This window comes from Protomyctophum bolini (genome assembly GCF_963924005.1).
Source record: "Protomyctophum bolini genome assembly, chromosome: 15".
In the NCBI taxonomy this organism is placed as follows: domain Eukaryota; kingdom Metazoa; phylum Chordata; class Actinopteri; order Myctophiformes; family Myctophidae; genus Protomyctophum; species Protomyctophum bolini.
The window spans coordinates 21,483,433-21,506,685 of record NC_137876.1 but is presented as its reverse complement, the minus strand read 5'-3'; the positions used below and the strand labels follow the sequence as shown (position 1 = coordinate 21,506,685).

General features: G+C 43.2%; 2 protein-coding genes across 2 annotated transcripts; both read right to left on the bottom strand.

Moving 5' to 3' along the window:
- Positions 1 to 1,968: 1,968 nt before the first annotated feature.
- LOC308329772 (voltage-gated potassium channel regulatory subunit KCNF1-like) lies at positions 1,969 to 4,452 on the bottom strand (the record flags this gene model as incomplete). The annotated part of the gene is made up of 2 exons (XM_080784270.1): positions 1,969 to 2,787; positions 3,841 to 4,452. The coding sequence occupies 2 exons, from the start codon at positions 4,450 to 4,452 to the stop codon at positions 1,969 to 1,971; spliced, it is 1,431 nt and encodes a 476-aa protein (XP_080640396.1).
- A 3,829-nt stretch (positions 4,453 to 8,281) lies between these two features.
- On the bottom strand, positions 8,282 to 19,696 carry atp6v1c2 (ATPase H+ transporting V1 subunit C2; the record flags this gene model as incomplete). The annotated part of the gene is made up of 12 exons (XM_080784473.1): positions 8,282 to 8,377; positions 9,367 to 9,502; positions 9,869 to 9,966; positions 10,693 to 10,780; positions 10,872 to 10,964; positions 12,925 to 12,993; positions 14,349 to 14,444; positions 14,594 to 14,685; positions 15,415 to 15,509; positions 17,597 to 17,682; positions 18,733 to 18,800; positions 19,568 to 19,696. The coding sequence occupies 12 exons, from the start codon at positions 19,694 to 19,696 to the stop codon at positions 8,282 to 8,284; spliced, it is 1,146 nt and encodes a 381-aa protein (XP_080640599.1).
- Between the last annotated feature and the right edge of the window lie 3,557 nt (positions 19,697 to 23,253).

The window sequence follows — 23,253 nt, the reverse complement described above, 5'->3', positions numbered from 1 at the left end:
CCCCCATGAGTCACGACACTGTGAAAGTTACCAGAGTTTTGCTGAACACAGCACAGTGCTCTTAGAGGTAATGAAAAGGATCATTGATTGTTCATATTCAGCCTGTACTCGTCTCCAACCCTTCTGCCCACCACTGACCCACCCCCTCTCCCCTGGGAAATGCAAAGAAAGTGTGTTGTCATGCGCCGTGCTAATGTGCTGGTTCCCCTGTTTCCCCAAATTAGGGGCCCTGAGGGGACTCTAAAGATATCTAAATATTTAAAGCATTATATGGCAGTGGGTTCTCAAAATGGGGTCCCTGAGGAGGTTCCAAAGGGTCCCCAGCAAAATGTGTTGATTAGCAGCATGACAATCATTTAACCCCTTTATCTTATATTTTCCACGTTGACTATAACGCACTCACTCAAGGCTCATACATAGAACTACAACATGACGTCACGAGCCGCGGTGAAGAGCAAACCACCGCCACCGCTCCAGCCCTTCTCTCTGTTTTTACTCACCACCGCTCAACGTTATTTCAGCTTCGGTGGTCAGCTCACCACCGGAGCGGTGGTCACCTCACCACCGAAAATCCAGACTATGAATAGGCCTTCACTCACTCACTCACTCACTCACGCCCAAAACTTAGACAATGTTGTTTTCGTTGGATAATATTTGCTGTATTGATGCAGGCAAAGTTGTTCAAAATAACAATTCCTCTACATTCTGTAATTGTGTAGACTTCTTATAAATTAACTGATGCAGATGTTTAACAATTATATATTTAACTCGTAAAATGAAACCAAATAGACCCGTAGTTAGAAATCTATAAGGGTCCATTTAGATTTATCGGAATCACCTGGAACCCCCCTCAAAGAACACTGGTGTGGTTGAAAACCACTGGGCTAAATAAGACCAATTTGTCAGTTTGTGTTTAGCTTCATTTACTGTAGACCTATCAGTAGGCAAATGTGTGGTTGTGGACAATTTTACACAAATATATACCGTATAATATAGCTTATTATTGTCTGAGAAAGCACAAATATACTACAAGTTTGCCATGGATTGTCTTCTTGCTCTGCACAGCACCTTTCATAATGTATATTTTCTTCTTGTTCTTTCTCACAGTACATTTCATACTGTATATTTTTAGCCCTGTGGCCATCAGTTTGTCTACTTGACACATAATCATTGAGGCATGAGGGAACCTATGGGGAAGTCAGACAGAGACCATTAAATATTGACCATATGACACGTCATCTTTACGTTTTCATCACATATGAGATGGAGATGCAGGTCACTAAGACCACCGGTTCCCAAACAGTGACTCTGGACCAATTTGTGGGTCACAAACAAAAGTAAAAATAAATAAATATATATATACATATTTCAAAAGATTCTTCAAAATAATACTTTTATGAATTTCAAAACAAACAAATCTAGGAAATGACATGAAGCTTGTTTGTGCACTTGTAGACCTGCTATTTTCACGTTTGGATCATGAGGGGGCAAAGGTCTAATCTCTCTTTTTGGGTCTCGAGCTAAAACGTTTGGGAACCACTGCACTAGACAGTTCTTCATTTTAATCACAAATTAGAAAATTACTTCATTGAAGTGATTTTGTGTTTCTAGTTTTCCCATTTAAATATTGATCATACAAGTGTAATTGACGTCGGTATATTATTACCCTTTTATCTCAGGTTTTTTAACGGTGTCACATGAGATGTGTGTGTGCCATGGCCCCTTTGGGAATATTCGTCATTGTAAAAACCTTATTATAACATTTTGAAAAGAAACCATAATAGCCTATATAGACCTCACGTCTCCGTCCATGCGCATGCAAAGGTTTTAATTGGGTGACAGCTGCCAATGACAAGCACACATTGATTGATGCGGATGTGAAAGCAGTAGTAATCCATGTAGTTGTCAAAGACGAGGCAGTCTGGGTTAAATCGTTAAATCACGTCGTTATTTGACACACCTGCGTGTTCATGTGGCCCCGGGGCAAGAAGAAGTCTCACTGCGGGGCAGGCACGGCGTGCTCGTGGACGCGTCCACCGGTGTCGCGTCCACTGCGGTGTCCGCCTCGCTGCACGAGTCCGTCCTCGACGCGCCGCCGCCGCCGCCGGACGACAGCTTCATCAGCTCCACCTCGTGCTTGGCCGCCGTCTCGAGCGCCGTCTGCTTGTTGTAGAACACCACGAAGTTGTTGATGATGGGGTGGATGGGCAGGGCGATGGCGATGACGCCGCACAGGAAGCTGACGGCGGCGTTGCACTTGCCCAGCGTGGTCTTGGGGTAGATGTCCCCGTAGCCCACCGTGGTCATGGTGATGATGGCCCACCAGAAGGACTGCGGGATGCTGCTGAACAGCGTCTCCGGGTGGCTCTGCTCCAGCGTGTAGCCGAGCGCCGAGAACACGAAGATGCCCACGCTCATGTAGCAGAGCAGCAGCCCCAGCTCGTTCAGGCTCTGCTTGAGCGCGTGGGTCAGCGTCTGCAGGCCGGAGGAGTGGCGCGCCAGCTTGAAGATGCGCGCGATGCGCAGGATGCGCAGCGCCTGCACCGCCTGCTGCACGTTGGTCAGCTCCATCATGGCGGAGCTGCCGAGGTAGGTGAGGCTCAGGACCACGTAGAACGGCATGATGGCCATGAAGTCTATGACGTTCATGAAGGAGAGCGCGAAGCGCAGCTTCTCGGGGGAGGCGGCGAGGCGCAGCAGGTACTCGGCGGTGAACCACAGCATGCACACGGCGTCCACGGCCTCCATCGTGGGGTGCTCCACCAGCTTCCCCTCGGCGTCCATCACCTGGAGCGGTGCATGGTGGGGGAAAAGCACTCAAAGGTTATATTCAGTGATTTCACTCAAAAAACCTTAGGTTTCGTTTTTGGCTATAGGTGGCAAAGCCTTTCATCCAATCAGGATAGAGAGCCGAAAACGAAACCTACGGTTTTTTGACCCCCAGGGGTTAACTGGGGACAGGGAGGAACTGTAGTAGAGAGGATTATCACAACAAAACAAAAAAATAAGTGATATTTGAATTAAGTGAAATCACTGAATATACCTTTAATATACTTATAAGTAAAAGCATCAATACTGCAATTTAGAAATACCTCTGTTGCAAGTTTTTTTTTAAGTACAAAAATGTACTTAAAAGTACCAAAAGTAAAAGTAGGCCTATTCCTTGTGCATTGTCCCATTTCAAATCTTTGGAAAATACCACAAGCTCACAATGCATAGCATTGCATGCATTGTGAGCTGGTAGATCTGGTATTTTCCAACAATGGCCTATAAGTACATGGCTGGTTAACGTATCAGGAAATAGCTTTGCAGTATACTTTAGCTATATTGACAAATAGCAGATCTACAAGTTATAGGTCTGCTATTTTTGAAAAATCGTGAAAATGTGGCACAAATAGTCTATATATTCTTTCAGAAGACTTTTTATTTATTTCGACGTGAGGCCTAAATGGGTTAAATCCCTAGTCTCGGTTTATCACCCATCGATTTGATTTATTACGGGTGATAGCTATATGGTACTCACCATTGTATCTTATATAACAAGGTTGGATGGTCCTCCCTGACAGAGAGACAAACTGCATTGGCACCTGTTCTTATAAAGCCATGCTTGGAGATAAATACATCTGCATGTGTAGGTGTAAAAGTGGTACAATAATTGCCTCTGAAATGTAATGGAGTAGGCCTAGAAGTACAGAAAATTGGAAATACTCAAGTAAAGTAGGCTACAATTACAAATAGCCTAGGCCTACTATAACTCAAAAGTATATTTAAGTAGGCTACACTAGGCTGCTTCCTATAAGGCCTACTTAATTCGTTAGGCTATACTTTACACCACTGCACCTGGAGTTCGGGGATCGTGCCGATGCACATAGTCAGCGACGAGACGAGGACGAAGGCGAAGGACACGATGGCGACGACGCGCGCCGGCACGGAGGACTCGGGCTTCTCCATCAGCTGGTGGAGGAATCTTCGGCACCGTTGCGCGCGCGTGACGCACAGCGGCACCTCCAGGTCGGCCAGGATCTGCTTCACCTTGCAGGCGATCTCCTGCAGCTCCTCTTCCTTCTCGCTCAGGTAACTCTTGCAGCACTCGTCCAGGACACTTTGGTCTATTTTCCAAAACTCCATCTCCTTCAGGAAACAGACGGGACATATGCCGTTCCTTATGTGGATCTCGTCGAAGTAGTACGCGTCGATGATGCATTTGAAAGCGTCGGGGTCTCGGTCGAAGTAGAACTCTCGCCTGCCCGGATCGAAGTCGTCGCAGAGCGAGGAGACGGCGTCGTTGTTTTGAGTTGAGCAGTTCACCAGCTCCGCAAGTCTGCTCTCCGGGTAGCGCTTCAAAACGTCCCCGAAAAGCACCACTCTCACCCCGCCGATGTTCACGGCAATCTCATCCTCAGCCTCGGTGACCAAACCACGTCTATATCTCGGCTTGGGTATTGTCCACATTTTAATCAACGTGTCCCTGACTCCCTATTGTAATAATAAGGAAAGTTGAAGAGAACTGCATTGGTATGTTCTATATTGTATCAAACAAAGCTCAATCATGTCACATATGGTCAATTAAATGCCCATAACTGGCTGTGGTGGTGCGTAAAATGTCACCCCTCGTACTCGCCAAACGGAATGAAATGAAAGGCACAGCTTGAGCGGCAAGCGGCCAGAGCTCTAGTCTATACTAACCCCCGCCCACACACACACACACACACACACACACACACACACACACACACACACACACACAGACACTTACACTCACGCACGCGCACACACACACACACACACACACACACACACACGTACACACTCACGCGCACACACACACACACACACACACACACACACACACACACACACACACACACACACACAGTCACACACACACACACACACACACACACACATGCACTGGTTCTGCATGTGAGGATCTTCAATCCTGCATTCATTACTGCATAGTCTACACGTGTACAGAGTAGTACCATAGCCTGCCCTAATATAGCCCTGAAACATGACTGTCATGATTATCATGACAGTACGACATTATCGTGAAGTATGAGAGTAATTTGAACCATGCCTAGCCCTAATCATAACAGTATAACCTTTTGAACTTCATAAATTGTCTAATATCCAAATGAATCCCAGTTCTATGTCAGGACAGAGAGAGCACTTGATGAGGGTTGAAGTAGGCCTACAAGTATATAGCCGCGCACGCGCACACACACACACACGCACGCACGCACGCACGCACGCACGCACACACACACAAGTGCAATTTGGCATACAATATGTTGGGGGGGGGGGGAATCATACTACGTGATATTAAGCAAATTATTAATTTAATACAACAGATTGCAGCTTTGTGATTTTGCATAACAACTTCTCCCATATGACATTCAGTTTAAAATTAGACAGTGGCCAACTATAGGCCTACTGTAACAGCAAGTTCAACATGTAAACGGCAGTTACAGTTGTACAAGGGTGTTGTTTTTTCTTTTTTTTAATGAAAGAGCAGTGAAGAACATGCCAAGATGTTTCTGTAATAGCATCAATCATGTCAGTAATTGTCCATACATCAGTAATAGTATCCAAAGATCCCATATATTTAGGCTAAATGAAAGAAGCAACAGGTCTACTCGCGCAAATAAGAGAAGAGAGAGGAAAAAAATCTAGGGATGTTTAGCATTATTTAAAATGGCTACTGTAAATATTCTGACAACCTGGTTGATGCTGTAGTGTAGGCAGTGTAGGCCTACATCAATTATTGTGCTGTACAAAACAGTGATAGGGCACTCTCTGGTGGCCATACATAGCACTACATTCAGAGGTATCTAATGCAATTCAAAGTTTTATTCCTAGGAGGGGTCATCCCTATGTTCCCCATCATGCACTTACCTTAGGGTTAAGTTTAGGGTTGGAACATAGAACCTGTGGAACATAAGAAGGCATAACATCGCTGTTGGTCAGAAACCTCTTATTTCCATATTCTGTTGTGTTTTCCCGTAAATTAATTCTCTGCTTGCCTACTACACAAAAGCATAAAAATCACACCTGTGTGAAGTGAGTGGTGCAACTCTGCGTGGGGGTCCCGGGGGGCAGATGAACATGACTTGTGCAAAATGAGTGTGTTGACTTTTGAATAAGTCAAAACGTTTGTACATTTTCAATTTCTTCTTTGCTAAAAACCTTCAAAATATGACTTAGGCATTCCATGAGGATAACGAGGTTTCCACCCGACAGCGACGCTATGCTGTAGCCTACTAGATGTTGTTTAATTCAACTTTAATTCAACTTCAATGACCAATAAGAGTGAAATTACGGGCCGATTCATACTCCTATTTTACAGCTGTTTCGGCGCTGTAGTGCCGAAATGATTTCGGCTCGTCAGAAAATTTCAGTAGCACCGAAGAGCCGACTTTAGGACGGTACCCGCCCCCCCGAACCTCAAATGACGTCAAATTGTAGGCTCTACAGCGCCGAACCGACTTTTATTCGGCTCTAAAATAGGAGTATGAATCGGCCCTAACACTGAGGATTCGACTGTGTACTATTATCTGTTTTAAAGTGTCCCCTTGTTGATGCTGGGCTGTACATTGTGCAAGTATATTTACAACATTTTATTTCCAGGTTAAAGCTGCAATCCGGAACTGTTATTTTAAAAAGTTTTCGGAGTTGTCTCCCCTCTCCTTTGTTGCAACATTTACACCCTGGTATCAGTTAGTTAGGTCAAGTGTATTAGTTGACAAGCTATATGTCTTTTACATGGGAGAGCAGGGGTGTCTAATTCGGTGTCGTGGCTACAGTACATGAAAGTTACTGATTGCAGCTTTAAGTGTATTCATTCAAAGGCTTGTTTAAAACTGTACAATAGCAACAACTAAGCATTAATCAATTCTTTCATTAGAAAAAAAAAATATCCACATATTTTCTACATCTTTACATAACAAAACAGTATATATACATATTTTATTTTCCCTCTATACCAGCAGTCATCAGCCACTGGAGCAGTGTGGAGCAGAAAGAAACGCACTGCCCTCGTACTGTATTTCATAGTGTTTTCACTGTTTGTTTTGGTTGTCCACACACGTCCCTGCCTACCAAATCCAACCGTGAAAACACCAAAATACAGCGACAGGACATTGTGTTTCTGGTTTGCGGAGAAGACCCACATGCAACCCAATACTCATCCAGCAGTCCCACAGTAAAATCCTCAGTGTTCATCTATCCATAACCATTTGTAACGTCAAGATTGTATACAAATGTACATTTACACGTGTATTTGTATACCCTCTCAGAGATAAATTAACACTCAGGATTTTCCTATGTAAGCAAACTACGCATACCATTCACACGTTGAGCACATGCTCACAGGTGGGCTAGACAGTGCTTCCTGTCCAAGGGAAATGTTGAAAAGCCAGATAATCAACAAATGGCTCTAATTTATGCACAGCATCCATGTTGGAAGGAAATTAGGCCTTTTCCCTACTTCCTGGTGTTACCAATGATACTAATGAAGGCTCCTCCTATCCTGTCCGTAACGCAGTGCTTCTCAAACCTTTTAATGTCAAGGACCTCCATAACTCGGAGTGTACAAATGGAACCAAATGGTCCATTTGGTTCTATATGTACACTCTCAGAGTTACACACCATGAGGGTCTCTGGATCCCAATTTGAGACCCACTGGTGTATAGCAGAGTGTTTCCGCAGCCTGACTATTTGACCAGAATGGAACAGAGCCTTCATCCGTAAGACCTATGAAGGAAGAGAGTTAGAGGTAAAATTACTTTCCAATATGGCTGCATGTGCTTAGAGCCTATCGCATCTGTCAGCTCGGACATGTGGAAGGAAGTGTTTAGTTCGACATACAGAATAAAATAGAACGGCGCACATCCTCCGATCTTGGTGCTGCGAGCCAAACTGTTAACAGAAATCATGAAGGAAAGCAAAGGCTCGCAACTCACTTTTGTAATGCTCCACGTATTATATTCACAAATTCACAATTGTCTTGAAAAAGACAAATACCGGTCGAAACGTTAATGTATGTCCTACGTGGAGCATTACAAAAGTGAGTTGCGAGCCTTTTCTTTTCTTCAAAGTTCGACATACACCACATACGTCCAGAGATCATTGAGGATCTTTGCCATTCTCCATTTCTCTGTCTCTCTCTGCCTGGCCTAGAGCGAGAGCTTAGTGTGAACCACCAAGTCAGCATCAGGTCCATATATCCCTGGATGGATTGTTCTAGGGTTGTTCTGGAGTATCTTCACACTGCCACTGACTACTAGCTGGTCTCCAACACGTTGATGCTTATCGGGAAGCAGATGTAGGAGAAGTATTCGTGCGGACAGGGATTCATTTCTGGGATGTCGTAGCTCATCTGTGGGATAGAGAGAGCACCGTCACAGCATGTTGAGTTGAAGAGTGAACATTATTTGTGGGTGCAAGTCAACACGTGCACGCCAACAGCTGTTGCCAGATGAATGATAATTCTCGTATTTGTACTATCAATTTTACCCTCTGTGTGCCCAAATGTACAATAATTTCGAAAAATATCACAAAAAGGTGTGTGAATTTGCTAGTTTCCGCCGTTGGTGATTCGGGATCGGGCTTGACTTTTCAAAATAAGCCAGTAAATCCCCGTCCCTTTGACCGGGGGGGGGGATTTAGCCATTGTCCCTCTGAGGGTAAGGTACATTTTGTATAACTCTTAGTGTTAAAGTAACCTGTTGTCTCTGCTCAGCTTGTCAGGGGATGTAGGGACAGACTGACAGCCGCAATGCAACGAAGCATGTCATTTATGATTAAAGGAACAGCAATTCAATTTCCAAAAAGCATTTCTTGGACTTGCACGAGTGAGAATGTTATTTGCTCACGTGGCCCATGTCGTGTGTGTGTGTGTGTGTGTGTGTGTGCGCATGCGTGCGTGCTGGTGCATGTGTCTACATTAGAGATTTTTTTCATTCTATACTCTTCGGCCACATTCACACCTTTTGATTTAGCTTTTTTGTCTTTGAATAAAATTCAATTTAGTTTCAGTCTTAATTTACTCATGTGAAATGTTTTAGTTTAGTTTTAGTGCCTGATTTGTAGACCAGCTATACCAAAAAATATGGAAATATGGAAATACTCAAGTAAAGTACCTCAAAATTGTACTTAGGCACAGTACTTGAGTACCGGTACATTGTTGTTGTATTTAGTTACTTTCCACCGCTGCACACCACAGACGGAGTGGAGTGATTCAACGCATGGAGTGGAGTGGCTCAACGCATGGAGTGGAGTGGCTCAACGCATGGAGTGGAGTGATTCAACGCATGGAGTGGAGTGATTCAACGCATGGAGTGGATCAGTGGAGTGGTTCTCACGTACATCTGTCTTCTTGCTGCTGGTGGCGGCGGTGGGGTCCAGGTGCATGAACAGTGAAGCCAGCACTTGTCTCAGCTTCTTTGTACACTTCCTGTCTGGCTGCAGCAGAAAAGCATGATAGCTCACCGGTAAACCATACCTGGCAGATAATTTCAAGCAGTTAGGGATTTTGTCAGATCAGACATGAAAAGCAATTTTTTCAAGCTGATAATAAGTGTGTGTGTGTGTGTGTGTGTGTGTGTGTGTGTGTGTGTGTGTGTGTGTGTGTGTGTGTGTGTGTGTCACGTCAAATTCAAGATTTTACAACTTTAAAATCGCTCTACAAGCTCCTGATGTGACTCGATGTGAGCTTGAATAGCCAAAGTAAAATATAGGCTTAAAGTGGTTAAACTGATTGTGATGCTGTGACGCTTCACTAATGTAGATGGGGACCCCCTGGAAGCCCTCCAAGGACCCCTGCGGCTCCGTGGAGCTCACTTGGGAGTTGTGACTGAGCAACGCTGACCTGAGGACTGATTCCACGAACACCCTCAAGGCCTTCAGGTGAATCCAGGCGACAAACACCTCACTGAAGTTCACCTTCAGCCAACGCACAAAGATTCCCTACGGGGGAGTCATAAAATATACACACATGAATGCAGTGGTAGAAAAAGTATACTCGCATGTCTTTATGACTAACTTAACTGACCTTGGCTATAGTACATCATCCCTTCATTGCCTCTGTCTGCTATCAACCTGTGTGTGGTTACTGGGTCTTTATGTTCACACATGTACAGTACAGAATGGTATGTACAGTACACAGTGATAGAAGAAAGTACTGTAAATGTCAGTGGTTCTCAAACGTTTTCATGTCAAGGTCCAAGGTCCCCCAAATCAATATGCATTTGGCCACGGACCCCCATCTGAAAATATTCTGTCCAACAACCCCCCCAGAATAGAAGATTTTCTTTCAAGATTTTCCTTTTTTTATAGCAGATGTACAAGCTTGTATATATATGCAGATGTGAGCTTGTATATCTGCCATTTGTTAATAGCAAACATAGAAAATATGGATACAGTCGTTAGAAACATTGTGATGCTGTATTCACAAGTTTCGCTGGGGACGCCCTGTTTTTTGAATAGTGAAAATAGCCAAACAACTACAAGCTCAAGCAAAGCATTGTGAGCTTGTAGATCGGCCATTTTCACAATGTTTGCCCCTTTCTTAAGTCATATTTGACAATGTTTGTTGGAGTGGTTCCCCCCAGTTTGGGAACCACTCCACTACTAGACATACACACAGTGACACAACCCATCCACACAACAGTGGCACAGAGTGTATTCACTCACATACTGCTCCCTCTTGTCCACACCAAGTTGCTTCATCTCAAGCCTTTGTCGCTCATCCAGGTCGAAATTGTACTCGCGCACGGTGAACCTGTGTGGGCAACGGGCTACACTATGGTAATCGACACAGACAACACGGCTCTGAGCCGACATCCTATTTTCTGGCAATCAAACCTGCTTACTTGCTCTGTTTGGCATTGGTTTTGAATTCACGGACGGCTCTTTTGAAAAGTGTAACAGTGAAAATCCCTTCCTCTCCGTCCTCATAAAGCTTTCTGTTGGTCACACAAAGCAACAATAAACAATTAGAGTTGGGAAGGAGCTAAAGGAAATCTAAGTACCGGTAGTGCACACCGTTGTTGTGACAAGCAATATGAAAGTGGCCAAGAAACTATAGCGGGCAACCTCGTCCTCCAGAGAAGAAACTCCTAGAAACTCTTCCATTAAAAAAGATAATATTTCACAAAGACTGTCTTGAGAAATCAATATCAAGCCATTTCTTCTGAAAGAATACAGTGAATTCTAGTGTTGTAGTTCTCGAGACATTGTCTTGTCTCGAGACCAAGACCAAGACCAAAGTTTCGTTGTCTCGGTCTCGTCTTGTCATTTTGTCTTGGTCTTGTCTCGGTCTCGCAGGGAACATAGCTGATCTACAGGCCTACCTCGCGCTCCATCAGCGATGCGTTGTGGGCTTGGAGATCGCCTGACGGACGGTGACAGAGAGGAGAGAGAAAAGGTGTGGTGTCGAGTGACACAGTGACGGCCGTGTGCTTACATGCACAACACAGACAGTGGATTACCACGTTGTGATCGAGTTGAATTATCCTATTTCCAGCTGTGGCTTATTGCTTGTTATTGCTTGGTCGTTAAGCAAGCCTCGTCCGAAAGTTTAACAAAGTACGCTGAGCAACAGAGTAATGTAACGTTTGAAGTCCCTGCAGAGGTTAAGACAAGGTTTCCAAGGTTTCAGATCAAGATTGTTTTCTGTTTCCTATCAAATAAGAGGGGATAAGTCTGGTCTTGGTCTAGACTCGGTCTCGCCTCGCGGCGGTCATGCAGGTCTTGTCTTGGTCTCGAACCCCCTAGGTTTTGCTCTTGTCTTGGTCTCGACCCCCCTAGGTCTTGGTCTTGTCTTGGTCTCGACCCCCTAGATCTTGGTCTTGTCTTGGTCTCGACCCCCCTGGGTCCCCCTAGGTCTTGGTCTTGTCTTGGTCTCGACCACCCTGGGTCCCCCTAGGTCTTGGTCTTGTCTTGGTCTCGACCCCCTAGATCTTGGTCTTGTCTTGGTCTCGACCCCCCTGGGTCCCCCTAGGTCTTGGTCTTGTCTTGCTCTCGCTTTAGTTGGCCATGACTACAACACTAGTGAATTCTGTCTGAGGTAAAAAGTTTGTGAAACTTAACATGGGCTCATACAATGCTTTTAAATATACATTCAATGAGCCTTCCTGTAAGAAAATCTAGCCTGGCTGATGAGAGAACTATACAGTATGTGTATAGGTACATCTAAATTAATTGAATGGGCTTGGACAGCAGAGAATGCTCACTGCTTTGAAAACAAATCCTGATACCACACCAAAGCCTCCACCACATGTATCAGAGATCTCTGATCGTCTGGCTACGCAATTAAGACTAGATTGATGCATGGATACTGTCACATTAAATTATCTCATCTGCTACTCTCACAAATCATTATTGATGGCGCTACATACAGCATATTACAGCTGGAATGGAACATTCTCTCTTGTTTCATTGCAACTCACTACAGACTCTAAAGAATGCAAGGCCTTTAAAAGCAAAAATTCAGTGGCATTCCTTTAAAATCTCACATTTCAGGAGATTACAGAGGTTGCCCGAGACCACATTGTAGTTTAATGTTCCAATTTTTGAATAATTAAATAAAAGTGTTTTATCTCACGTTGCACATAGAAGGCACTTCTGGTGCTGTTTGAACGTATGCTCGGATGATCAAGAGTATACATCAGTTGGTTCGCCTAATTGAAGCCATATTTAATGAAATACTGTAAACGGAGACGGAGATTTGATTCTTCCGCCAGCGATCCTGGAGATGTGTCGGGACTCTTACTTTCTGCCGGTAACACAATACATGTGGTTTACTCCCGACCTTGTGGACACTGAGAACAGGACGCTTCACTGGCACACTTTAGACATCAAATGGAATGGCTTACAGTCTCATTGCCACCGACCGCCAGGGAATCCAAAAGAACGCCTCCTTACCTGCTGGAGCGAGGCACCACAAACTGGGACATGGACTCATAAGACTGCTCCCACTGCCGGTAGCTCCGTCTGTGACAACAGACGACGTCCACATTATGACATGAACAAGAGAGAGACACACACGCACACGCATGCACGCACGCGCACACACACAGACACACAGACACACACACAAAACGAAATACAAAAACTAGCTGTTTTTAAGGAAGCCCTATTTAATTTGTCATGATTATGATTATTTGTATTCAGTTCGTTACACATTGCAAGCTTAATTGTAAATGTTTGCATGTACGCCACGCCACGCGTGTGGACCGCAGAGACCACAGCAAAAGAAAAGGTCTAATTACAATGTGGCTTCTATGTAATGTGGATCTGAGACAATAATGATATATATATACAGTATAAATGATATATAATGGCATGCCCAAAATAGGGATGCCGGGTTGAAACCAAGTGCTTAATGAAAATCTCAATATGCTAAGCCTGAAACCACCTCAAATCTAATGTTGTAGATCTGGATGGGGAGCAGATCGCCTCCTTGGCCGTGGGTGCTCAGCTATGGTCAATAATAAACATAATAAATAAATTAATAACACCACAGAGATAGTGGCGCTCCAAAGAATAAGGATCCAAGACTGTTGGTTCAGATCGATGCACATCTTTATTGCTACCCCGGGGCAACAAGTTTTGTCTTGACTATGCACAGCTTTACTGTGCTCTGATGTAGGCCCCTGCCGAAATGTGCATCTTCTGAGCCAATAGTCTTGCATCTTTCTTTTTTCTTTGGAGTTCTGCTATTCACATCTCAAGTGTTTTGTTTTAATGAACCACTCCATTTTCGCCTTTTCCTGAATGTGTTTCACTGACCTGGGGCACCACTGATTAATTGACTGATAATTGCATTAACAGTTTGTACAGTAAGCACAGTTCGTGGAAAGCACAGGTCAATAATATTGAGTATAATACTCAATACAAGGTCTGCTAAGAGGATTGAAATACCAAGAAAACCACAATGGCTTGTTTACAGTGGGATCCTCCATTTTCAATTCATCAGCATTTATTCAACATGTATTTAATGACATACAAATATACAGTTCTATGCAAAAGAAAGAAAAGAAGAACATCATATCATAGGCCTATAAACGGTTAGAAATCAAACTAAAATAATAAATGCTCTTCCAGAGTGGTTTTGAAGGAGAGTAGGGACTCTCATTCCTTTAGGACTGTTGTTTATGAGCTCAGCATTTTGTAGACCAGGGCCATTGCAAGTTGCTGTACTCTGTCGTCTACCTAAACCCAACCCACCACTACCAGTGTGACAAGGTATTCACTGCCTGGGCATTACGACTACCAGTAGTATGGTGGGGTATTCACTTATCTGGCAATGCTGGCATCAATACCAGTAGAGTGGTGGATATACTAACCTGGCCACCACTACCAGTAGTGTGGTGAGGTATTCAGAGTCCAACAAATCTTCTCTTCTGACTACTTCACTCAGGCTGCAAGTTACCAAGCTCCCTCTGGAAAGATACACACATTCAATATGAATACACCCAACTCGTGCATTTTTAAATTGCATCTATGCGGTTATATAGATACACAGCTCCTGAATTCTTTAGCCTTTTCGTAAATAATTCATGTCATGCATGGTTCGAGGGGCCGTACTCACTCAGTTCTGCGCTCAAGGCCTTGCAAGCTGGCTTTGATGTTGTTGTACGCCAGCGCTCGAGATTTTAGTTCTGTCTCCACCAGGGACACTTGCTGTCGGACATGCAAGTACATGTGCATAAGTCAGGCATCAAAACTGGGCAAAACGTTAACATGAACTAACACAGAAATGTGGGTTATTGTAACATGCAGCATTATGCAACACCTGGATTCTAATCCTGCTCTCCCACATGGCCATCTACTGTAGGCCCCCTACTCAACCAAACGGGAACTCCGTCCTGCACCATGGTCAGGCTTCTGTAGTTCAAGCAGAGCTACTCTGCTATATTTGTCCCCTTTAACCTCTCTCCGAGTTTATAACGCCACATTTAACCACCTGGGTTTGAACCAGCTTGCATACGAAAGTTAGTTCTCATCAAGGAATCTAATTTGCCAAGAGACATTTCGTCTCATTTCCTATAACATCACAGGACAGCTTGCATCACAGGGGTTGCCTAGCAATGCGTACTGTAGTTTATATAGTATTACTATACATTTTGTATTAAGTACCTGTATCATTTCTTCATCAAAACATTATATCTCAGTGTAGCCTATAATTCATATAATATGCATTATAAGAAAGTTCTGTATAAAAGCAACTTTATAGATCACAGCTGAGCTTTGATGATCTACTTCGGTCATGACCGTGAGGACGGTTATTTACTGTAAAGCGCTACCGTGTTCATGTCCTATTCCTTAAATCATTCTCACTATGTTAATTCAGCCATATACTACTAGCACCCTTTATTACGGGTATAAGCAACTTTGGATAACATTCAGTACCTTACTGATGATGTCTGTCAGGTTCCGCAGCGGCATAACAGTGGGATACTTGGCTCTGTCCCACTGGAACTTTGTCACATAGTTCACCAGATCCACTGACACGCGCACACACACACACACACACACACACACACACACACACACACACACACACACACACAGCATCGGCTAATAAGAAAACAAGGCAGGGTCTAATTACACAAATTACACATGAAGCATCGGCTAATAACAAAACAAGGCAGGGTCTAATTACAATGTTCCTCAGACGTCACGTCAGCACTACAGTATGATGTCAGGACTAGGAAGTCAGTCGATCATCTCCATATCTGGGCAAAGTTTCAGTTTAGTTATAGTTTAGTTACGTTTTCAGCCCGACCTAGCCTCCTTTGACCTCCAGCATAAAAATCTAAGTTCTAAAAAGTTAACATAATATTTTACAATATTTACACACACACACACACACACGCGCGTGTGCACGCGCGCACGCATACACGCACACACGCAAGCATGCACGCACGCACACTCACACGAAACCTCACAGCAGCCACAGCTTAAAAACAGACTCTACCACACAGAGGAGAGGAGAGGAAACCAGGGATGAAAATAAAGTTTTTACAGTAAGTAGAAGTATGTTTTGTGCAAGTATCGAGTTACTAAAGCTGTCAAATAATTGTAGTGGATTAATAAGTATATGACATTTGCCTCCAAGATGTAGTGGAGTAGAATTGAAAGTGTATATAGATAATTGGAAATACTGAAGAATGTAAAAGAAAATACCTCAAAACTGTACTTGGGTACAGTACCTGATTAAATGTACTTAGTTTACTTACACCACTGGAAGAGACAGGACAGTTAGATAAAGGCCATTCAAGAACAGTGCAGTGTTGATTTTGTCGACTAATACTATGACGAAAACTGTTCGTCGACTACCTTTTTTCATTGACGAAAACTAAATGGAAATGAAAACTAAGCTATGATGACTAAAAATATAACAAAAAAAGATATTGACAATTTCGTCAACAAATAAAAACTGGACTAAAATGTTAGGAAGGGACTAGTGGACAAGAGATCCAGTAATACTAAAACACAGGTCATTTTGCACTTGGTTGCATACTAAAAATAGCCGATCTACAAGCTCACAAGGCGTCGCGCTGAGCTTGTAGATCGGCTATCTTCAGGGTGTGTTAAATATAGTCGACTAAATCAACGAAAACTATTTAAGCGACTAAAATCTAAATTTGCTGTCAAAATCAACACTGGAACAGTGACTGGTGAGTAGGCATGTAAACGACATATCGTATATCGATATACTGTATAGCGATATAAACTGGTGGCGATTTTAATTGATTTAAGAGAATAACAATACAAACATAATTATTTTGTCTGGAAAATAAATTTGTGAGCCTAATATCGTGATTCGAATCGTATCGTGAGTTGAGTGAATCGTTACATGCCTATAACACACGGGACAGATGAAACGATGCAGTCTACCATTCATTGCCAATGGAAGCCAGCGACATGACGTTGCAAAGACGCAATGATGCATGTACAGTAGCTTCTCCAAGTCAACTCATGATGGTGAGTGATGCACACTGCATGCACGGCACCGCAGCTCAAAGAGCACTCTCTGTTCAGATATATACCCCTCAGGGCTGCGAGGTAGGCTTTCATGGGAGACACGTGCACTTTGTGACGATGCTTGTGGTGGTCTGAAGGAAGGGGGCGAGAGAGAGAGAGAGAGAGAGAGAGAGAGAGCGGCCAAAATCATTTATTAGTGATGGACTTACCATGCAGGACTCGGTTATTAATATTATCGACCTCATCTGGTACAATAGCCCTCCAGATAAGTTCACCTTGTGCAGTCATGTTTAAAGTGTGTGTGTGTAGTGTGTGTGCGTGTGCGTGTGCGCGTCTGTGTATATGAGAGTGAGTGAGGGGGAGGCAGGGGTGGGGGTTGTACATGTACGTACACGTACAGTATGTGAGTTTAGATGTACATGCCTTTCATTTGCAAATGGCACCGTATTGCAAAAGTAATGAAAATGTAATACTATCTATGACTGTGTGTGCTGTGTGTGTGTGTGTGTGTTGCCTGAGGCCATTGCACTCTTAGCAAATGAGTTACTTTACTATGCAATTAAGTGTGTGTGTGTGTGTGCGTGCGTGCGTGCGTGCGACTCACCTCCGTTGGCTAGGGCGTTTTCCAGCACTTTGTCACTGGAGTGTTCCATCACCTCCCCCATACACTGACATGTCCGCTTGATAACACTGACCGGAGGACAGCAATTAAAAAAAAACACACACACTTTTGCGATGTGAAAATTAATGCTTTACAAGGGTTATCTTAAGACAAAATTTGTTTCCTATATCTGGATGTAATCTAGGAACCAATCTCAGGCTCCTTTTTAATGAAGGGGGGGGACGGGGGGACGGGGACGAGGGGAGTTTTTCTGGAATGTCTAAATATATTGAACGCAATGCGTAAGACATAGATTTCATTTGACTGACGCAACATCCCCCAAGCCTCTATGCAGAGCTGTGAAGGAGCACAGTGTACTATTAATCACATGAACCCTATTCGTGGCCATGTCATCATTATAATTATACAGACCTCTGGGGGATCACTGTCAATAAATTATAAAGGGTTTAAGTGTTAATATGACCCTGAGTCTTTCAGTATGTGTTTCTCCCCATCTGGCTATAAAGACGAGGCATAGATATCTTGTGTACAGTGAAGGCAGGATTTGAATTTGAGTTTTGCTTAAACCCTATATGGTTGATTGGAGTGAGTCCCTCATATACCAACCATATTTTCTATTTTCTGTTATTGTGGGAAACCCTTTCGACGAAAGTAGCCTACACATTTCTGCGAAAGCTTTTTTGCAGCCTAAGTGGGGGCCCCAAAACTACATTAAAACCCAGATGTCGACCTTGACTATTATGTTAGCGGCTTAGCGCTCTCTAAAAGCTGAGGCTCAATTTAAAATCAGGTGGGGGAAAAGATACATTGCTGGCAATAAAAAATATTGTAGGCTCTCACTTGGTATTTATGCCTCCTCAGCTCAGGTACAAGCCCAATGAATTTAAAAGCAGACGGAAATCTAACCGTCAGTTGGGCCTGAGCATAAATTAATAATGGCAGAGAGACCTCACAGGTTCCCAGAGCCACTAGACTTAATTGAGGACAAAGCTACACATTAAGCGCTCTGCATGCATGTCATTCATGTACAAAAGCCACCAATCCAACAGGCATTTATAAACAAGGTAGCGTACCAAGTTTGATTTCTGTACAAGCAAGCACACATATGACTGTTTTACCTTTCGGTGTACGTGTCCAGCCTTGAGATTTCATCTGAAACAACAATCAGATTGTCCAATGTTCCCACCTGGGGGCATAGTCATGAGTCAGCATTAACATGGTAGTGGTATATTATGCTATATGCTATGTCTGTTCTAGTGGGCTGAAATTATGAGCGACAGAATTCCATTTCTAATCTAGTCTCTTAAACCAGTTTTGAATCGGATCACAAAAATGGCCATAGTTTGAATTCAGCGGAAGACGTGATGGCCTCCATTTGACTTCCTCAAATAGGTGACATGAGAATGTCATTTCCCTCATGGTGTATGCCGTAGGTTATAGGGCCTATAGCTGTCCACACTGAGCAATGTGAGCATGTTGAAAGAAATGGGTCGGATGGAAATTTTGCCACAAACCGTACTAGAGAGCAACCTGAGCCTATAGCCCTTCACTGGAGAAGGACACCAAACACCTGCAACCTCCACGAACTACACTGTACCTTACATACTCCTCCCAGTGTATATTAACAGTTCACTATAGCAATACTCTTGTCATTTTAATTTAGCCTACACTAGTATGTCAGTATACTCATATCACATTATTTGGAGAGGGCTATAATTGTGTTATCCATTTGTTACTCCATTTGTTATTTGTTACTGAGAGTGTACAAATGCAATCAAGGGTAGCCTATATGGTCACATTTGGACACTCAAGAGTAAAAATAAGGATAGGATGTTCTGTGTGTGCCCAAAGGCAGTTACAGTTCACTCAAGCTGACTCAAGTCCCTTCTCTGAGAGACAAAACCCTCATATTCCTTTGAGAGACTGTAGAGATCCATATAGCCAATATGCTACCTTCAGCTCTGGGATGGCGAACTTGCTGGTTGAAGCCAGGTTGGTTTTGGCAATGGTGCGCTTCAGCTTCTCTAAACTGGTTGCGCTGGTCCTGTCCAGTGGAACAGAAATCAACCAGAAGTCCGTCATAATCCCCACTGGTTCACGTCTTTTTCCAACGACAGCTCCAGTCGAATTCCTCCAAATAAACCGATTTGGCACGAATTTGCAGACGAAATGGCAGACCTGGCCCAGAGCAAACACAAATTAATGTAGAATAAGAATAACTAACAAACAGTTTAAAATTTTTCATTAGAATACCAGCATAACCCATGTCATTCCGCTTTATTTGTAAAGGTCTATGAAAGGATGAGAAAACAAAAACAAACGAAAAAACAAATGAAGAAATAAAATAAAGAAAATAAAATAAACCTGTAAGAAAAAGGCTATAATGAATTGTACAATAATTCCTACCTCTAATGAATCTTCATGACCACGTCCAGAGATGAAGCAGCCCGTGTCAGTCAGGTGGAGTGTTTGGAAGGTGAGCGGAGCGCTCTGAGAGCACCGTGGGGATCGTCTGTCCTACCCATATTATTACATCATTCATTGAACAGCAGGAGAGTGGTGGAAAAAGTACTGGCACTGTTTTACTTAAGTAAAATGACCAACACTGCAATTTAGAACTATACTAAAAATGTACTTGGATAAAACTACAAACGTTTGGGCGTCAGAATGTATATAGGCCACTATACCAAAAGCAGAAAGTATACTCCTTATGCAGAATGTCCCGTTTTCAAATTTATTAGTATTTTATTTTAGTATTTTAGTATTATAAAGATCATTTGAAAATAGAACACCGACAAGCTCACGATGTACAGTATATGAGCTTGTAGATCGGCTGTTTTCAAAATATATCAGGCTATACGGCTGTATAGTGGCTAATGCATGTTTTGTAATAATAATCCAAATCTATTGAAAATTGGTAATACCCTCAAAATTGTACTTAAGTACAGTACTTGAGTAAATATACTTGGTTACTTTAGTTTACACTACTGACGGCAGGTACTCTCCAGGGGGACTGCCCATAGAGCCGAAGTCCCGTTAGTCCGAACATGCATTATGCATTAAGGTTGGCAAGCAAGCATTAAGGTTGGCGAACATGCATTAAGGTTGGCGAACATGCATTAAGGTTGGCGAACATGCATTAAGGTTGGCGAACATGCATTAAGGTTGGTGAACATGCATTAAGGTTGGCGAACATGCATTAAGGTTGGCGAACATGCATTAAGGTTGGCGAACATGCATTAAGGTTGGCGAACATGCATTAAGGTTGGCGAACATGCATTAAAGTTGGCGAACATGCACTAAGGTTGGCGAACATGCATTAAAGGATTTGGATTTAAATGCCAAAAGTTTACTAAACCACTCGGAATGAGACATAAATCCCTTTCTGAGTGATATATTGTCAATGCCAAAAATACATGATTGTTTAAAAAAACTTAGACCCTATGAATGATTACCAATAGATAATCTTCATATGACCAGAGATCAAGCCTTCTATTGGGGCACAACTCCTTAGCGTTTTAATGCCCAAAAATGGATAGAAGCCTACAGTTGGATGTACTGCATGACATTTGGATAACATCTGAAGGAGTCATATTAGAAAATGTGTTTTACATATGTCGGCCTCCTGGTGGCGCTATAAAGCGCAGATGTGAAAGATTCCAGGCAAAGGTTTGTCCTTGGCCTCTAGGGAGTGTGCATATAAAGTTTTACACAGATCTGTGTAGTTATAAAAACACTAATCGGCCAGTTACAGCGCCACCATGAGGCTGAGTTGAAAATGTTCCAGTGGCATTTGTTCCTCGGTCTAGTGGGAATGTGCGTGCACAATTTCATGGAAGTCACATGATGTGTTCATGATTTATTTATTGATGTAGTTCGGTGGTCACCTAACCACCGAAAATCCAGACTATGTATGAGCCTTTATTCGTAGTATGGATTTTCGGTGGTGAGGTGACCACCGAACTACGTCATGACGTCACTGAGCCGCGGTGAAGAGCAAACCACCGCCACAGCTCCAGCCCTTCCCTCTGTTTTTACTCACCACCGCTCCACGTTATTACAGCTCCGGTGGTCACCTCACCACCGGAGCGGTGGTCACCTCACCACCGAAAATCCATACTATGAATAGGCCTTTATTAGCTGGAGCACCAATATACGTTTATTAAAAAAATTACACCTGTGTGAAGTGTTATAAATCTTATCATCATACGTCATCATACCATCATCTCATTCTGGCCAATCACAATTTGCATCCTCACTTTTGTCATCAATGTTTGGCTCTGCAGACCCTCCTGTGGGTGCCTCCTCCTCCACACGGGGCAGCATCGGGCAGCACGCCTCCTCAGTACTCTGTGAAAACTCTGCTGGAAGGAGGACGGGGTAACACAACGCTTTGTACTGCGGTCCATGCATTGTTTTGTGAGCTTGGAAAGGCACGTGTCAAGGTTTCAGCCTCCAGGAAGGAACCCTAAATACAAAGAGAAGACATCATTGCACATCACAACCACACCAAGTGGTCTAATGATGTACTATATCACCTCGTAAACACATAAAAACTGGAAAAAAATCACGGCACTCCATGTTTAAGTTCACACCAGCAAGGTTTACAAAGGCTGCCTAGTGTCACTATAGTGGGAACTAAGGAAGGAATATGTGTCCGCCTATGTGTTGGTTAATGAGCACCAGTATATGACTATGAGTACCAGTAGGGGCGCTGTTGTGCCAGAAACAGAGAGAGGGATAGTGCTGCACTGTTGCCTGCTAATGAGAGAGAGAGAGAGAGAGAGAGAGAGGGGGGGGGGGGGGGGGGTGTTGTTGCACCACTCAGTTCACACAGGTGTGATTTTATTTATTTATTTTATTTATTTAGCCCTTTGGGCAAGACCAGTGGGAATGGATCTAACATAGAAAGGGTTGCTGAATACCAGTAGGCCTACCTTGGAATATGTCTTAACGACATATTCCGGTACCATATAGACAATCTTGTCTGTAAACTAAGGCAAACCATTGGCTTTTTTTTTTACCGGAACAGAACTAGTTTCCCAACTCCATGTAGGAAAAGGGTTATTGAAGCAGTCTTTCTTTCTGTGTTGGACTATGTAGATGTCATCTATGGAAAAGCTGCTCCTTCTGTCCTCAAGCCCTTGGATGCAGTTTATCACTCTGCTCTGAGGTTTATATCTGGTGAACCTTACAGAACTCATCACTGCATCCTATATGACAGAGTGGGTTGGCCCTCCTTGGCCGACAGACGGAATAAACATTGGTATCTGTTTATCTTTAAAGCAATTGATTGATGGAACTTTACCGTTGTATATTAGAGCTCTGCTGGATTGGAATCCTGTAACATATATAGGACACGCTCCAGTCACTGGCTCAAACTAAAGGTCTCAAATGTAAACACAGAGTTGGGGAAAACAGCCTTTTGTTTTAGTGCCCCAACCACGTGGATTGATTGATTGATTTATTAACAGTTTGCAGAATTACAGTATAGGCCTACATTTCAAGTAAACTCAATACAACAACTGTGGGTTAACTGTGAGTGGACGACACCATAAAGCATTACACTTGTTTACAATAGGGCCTTGGCACACTATTTTCAATTTATCAAAACAATTGGAGACGTACGAATATACACA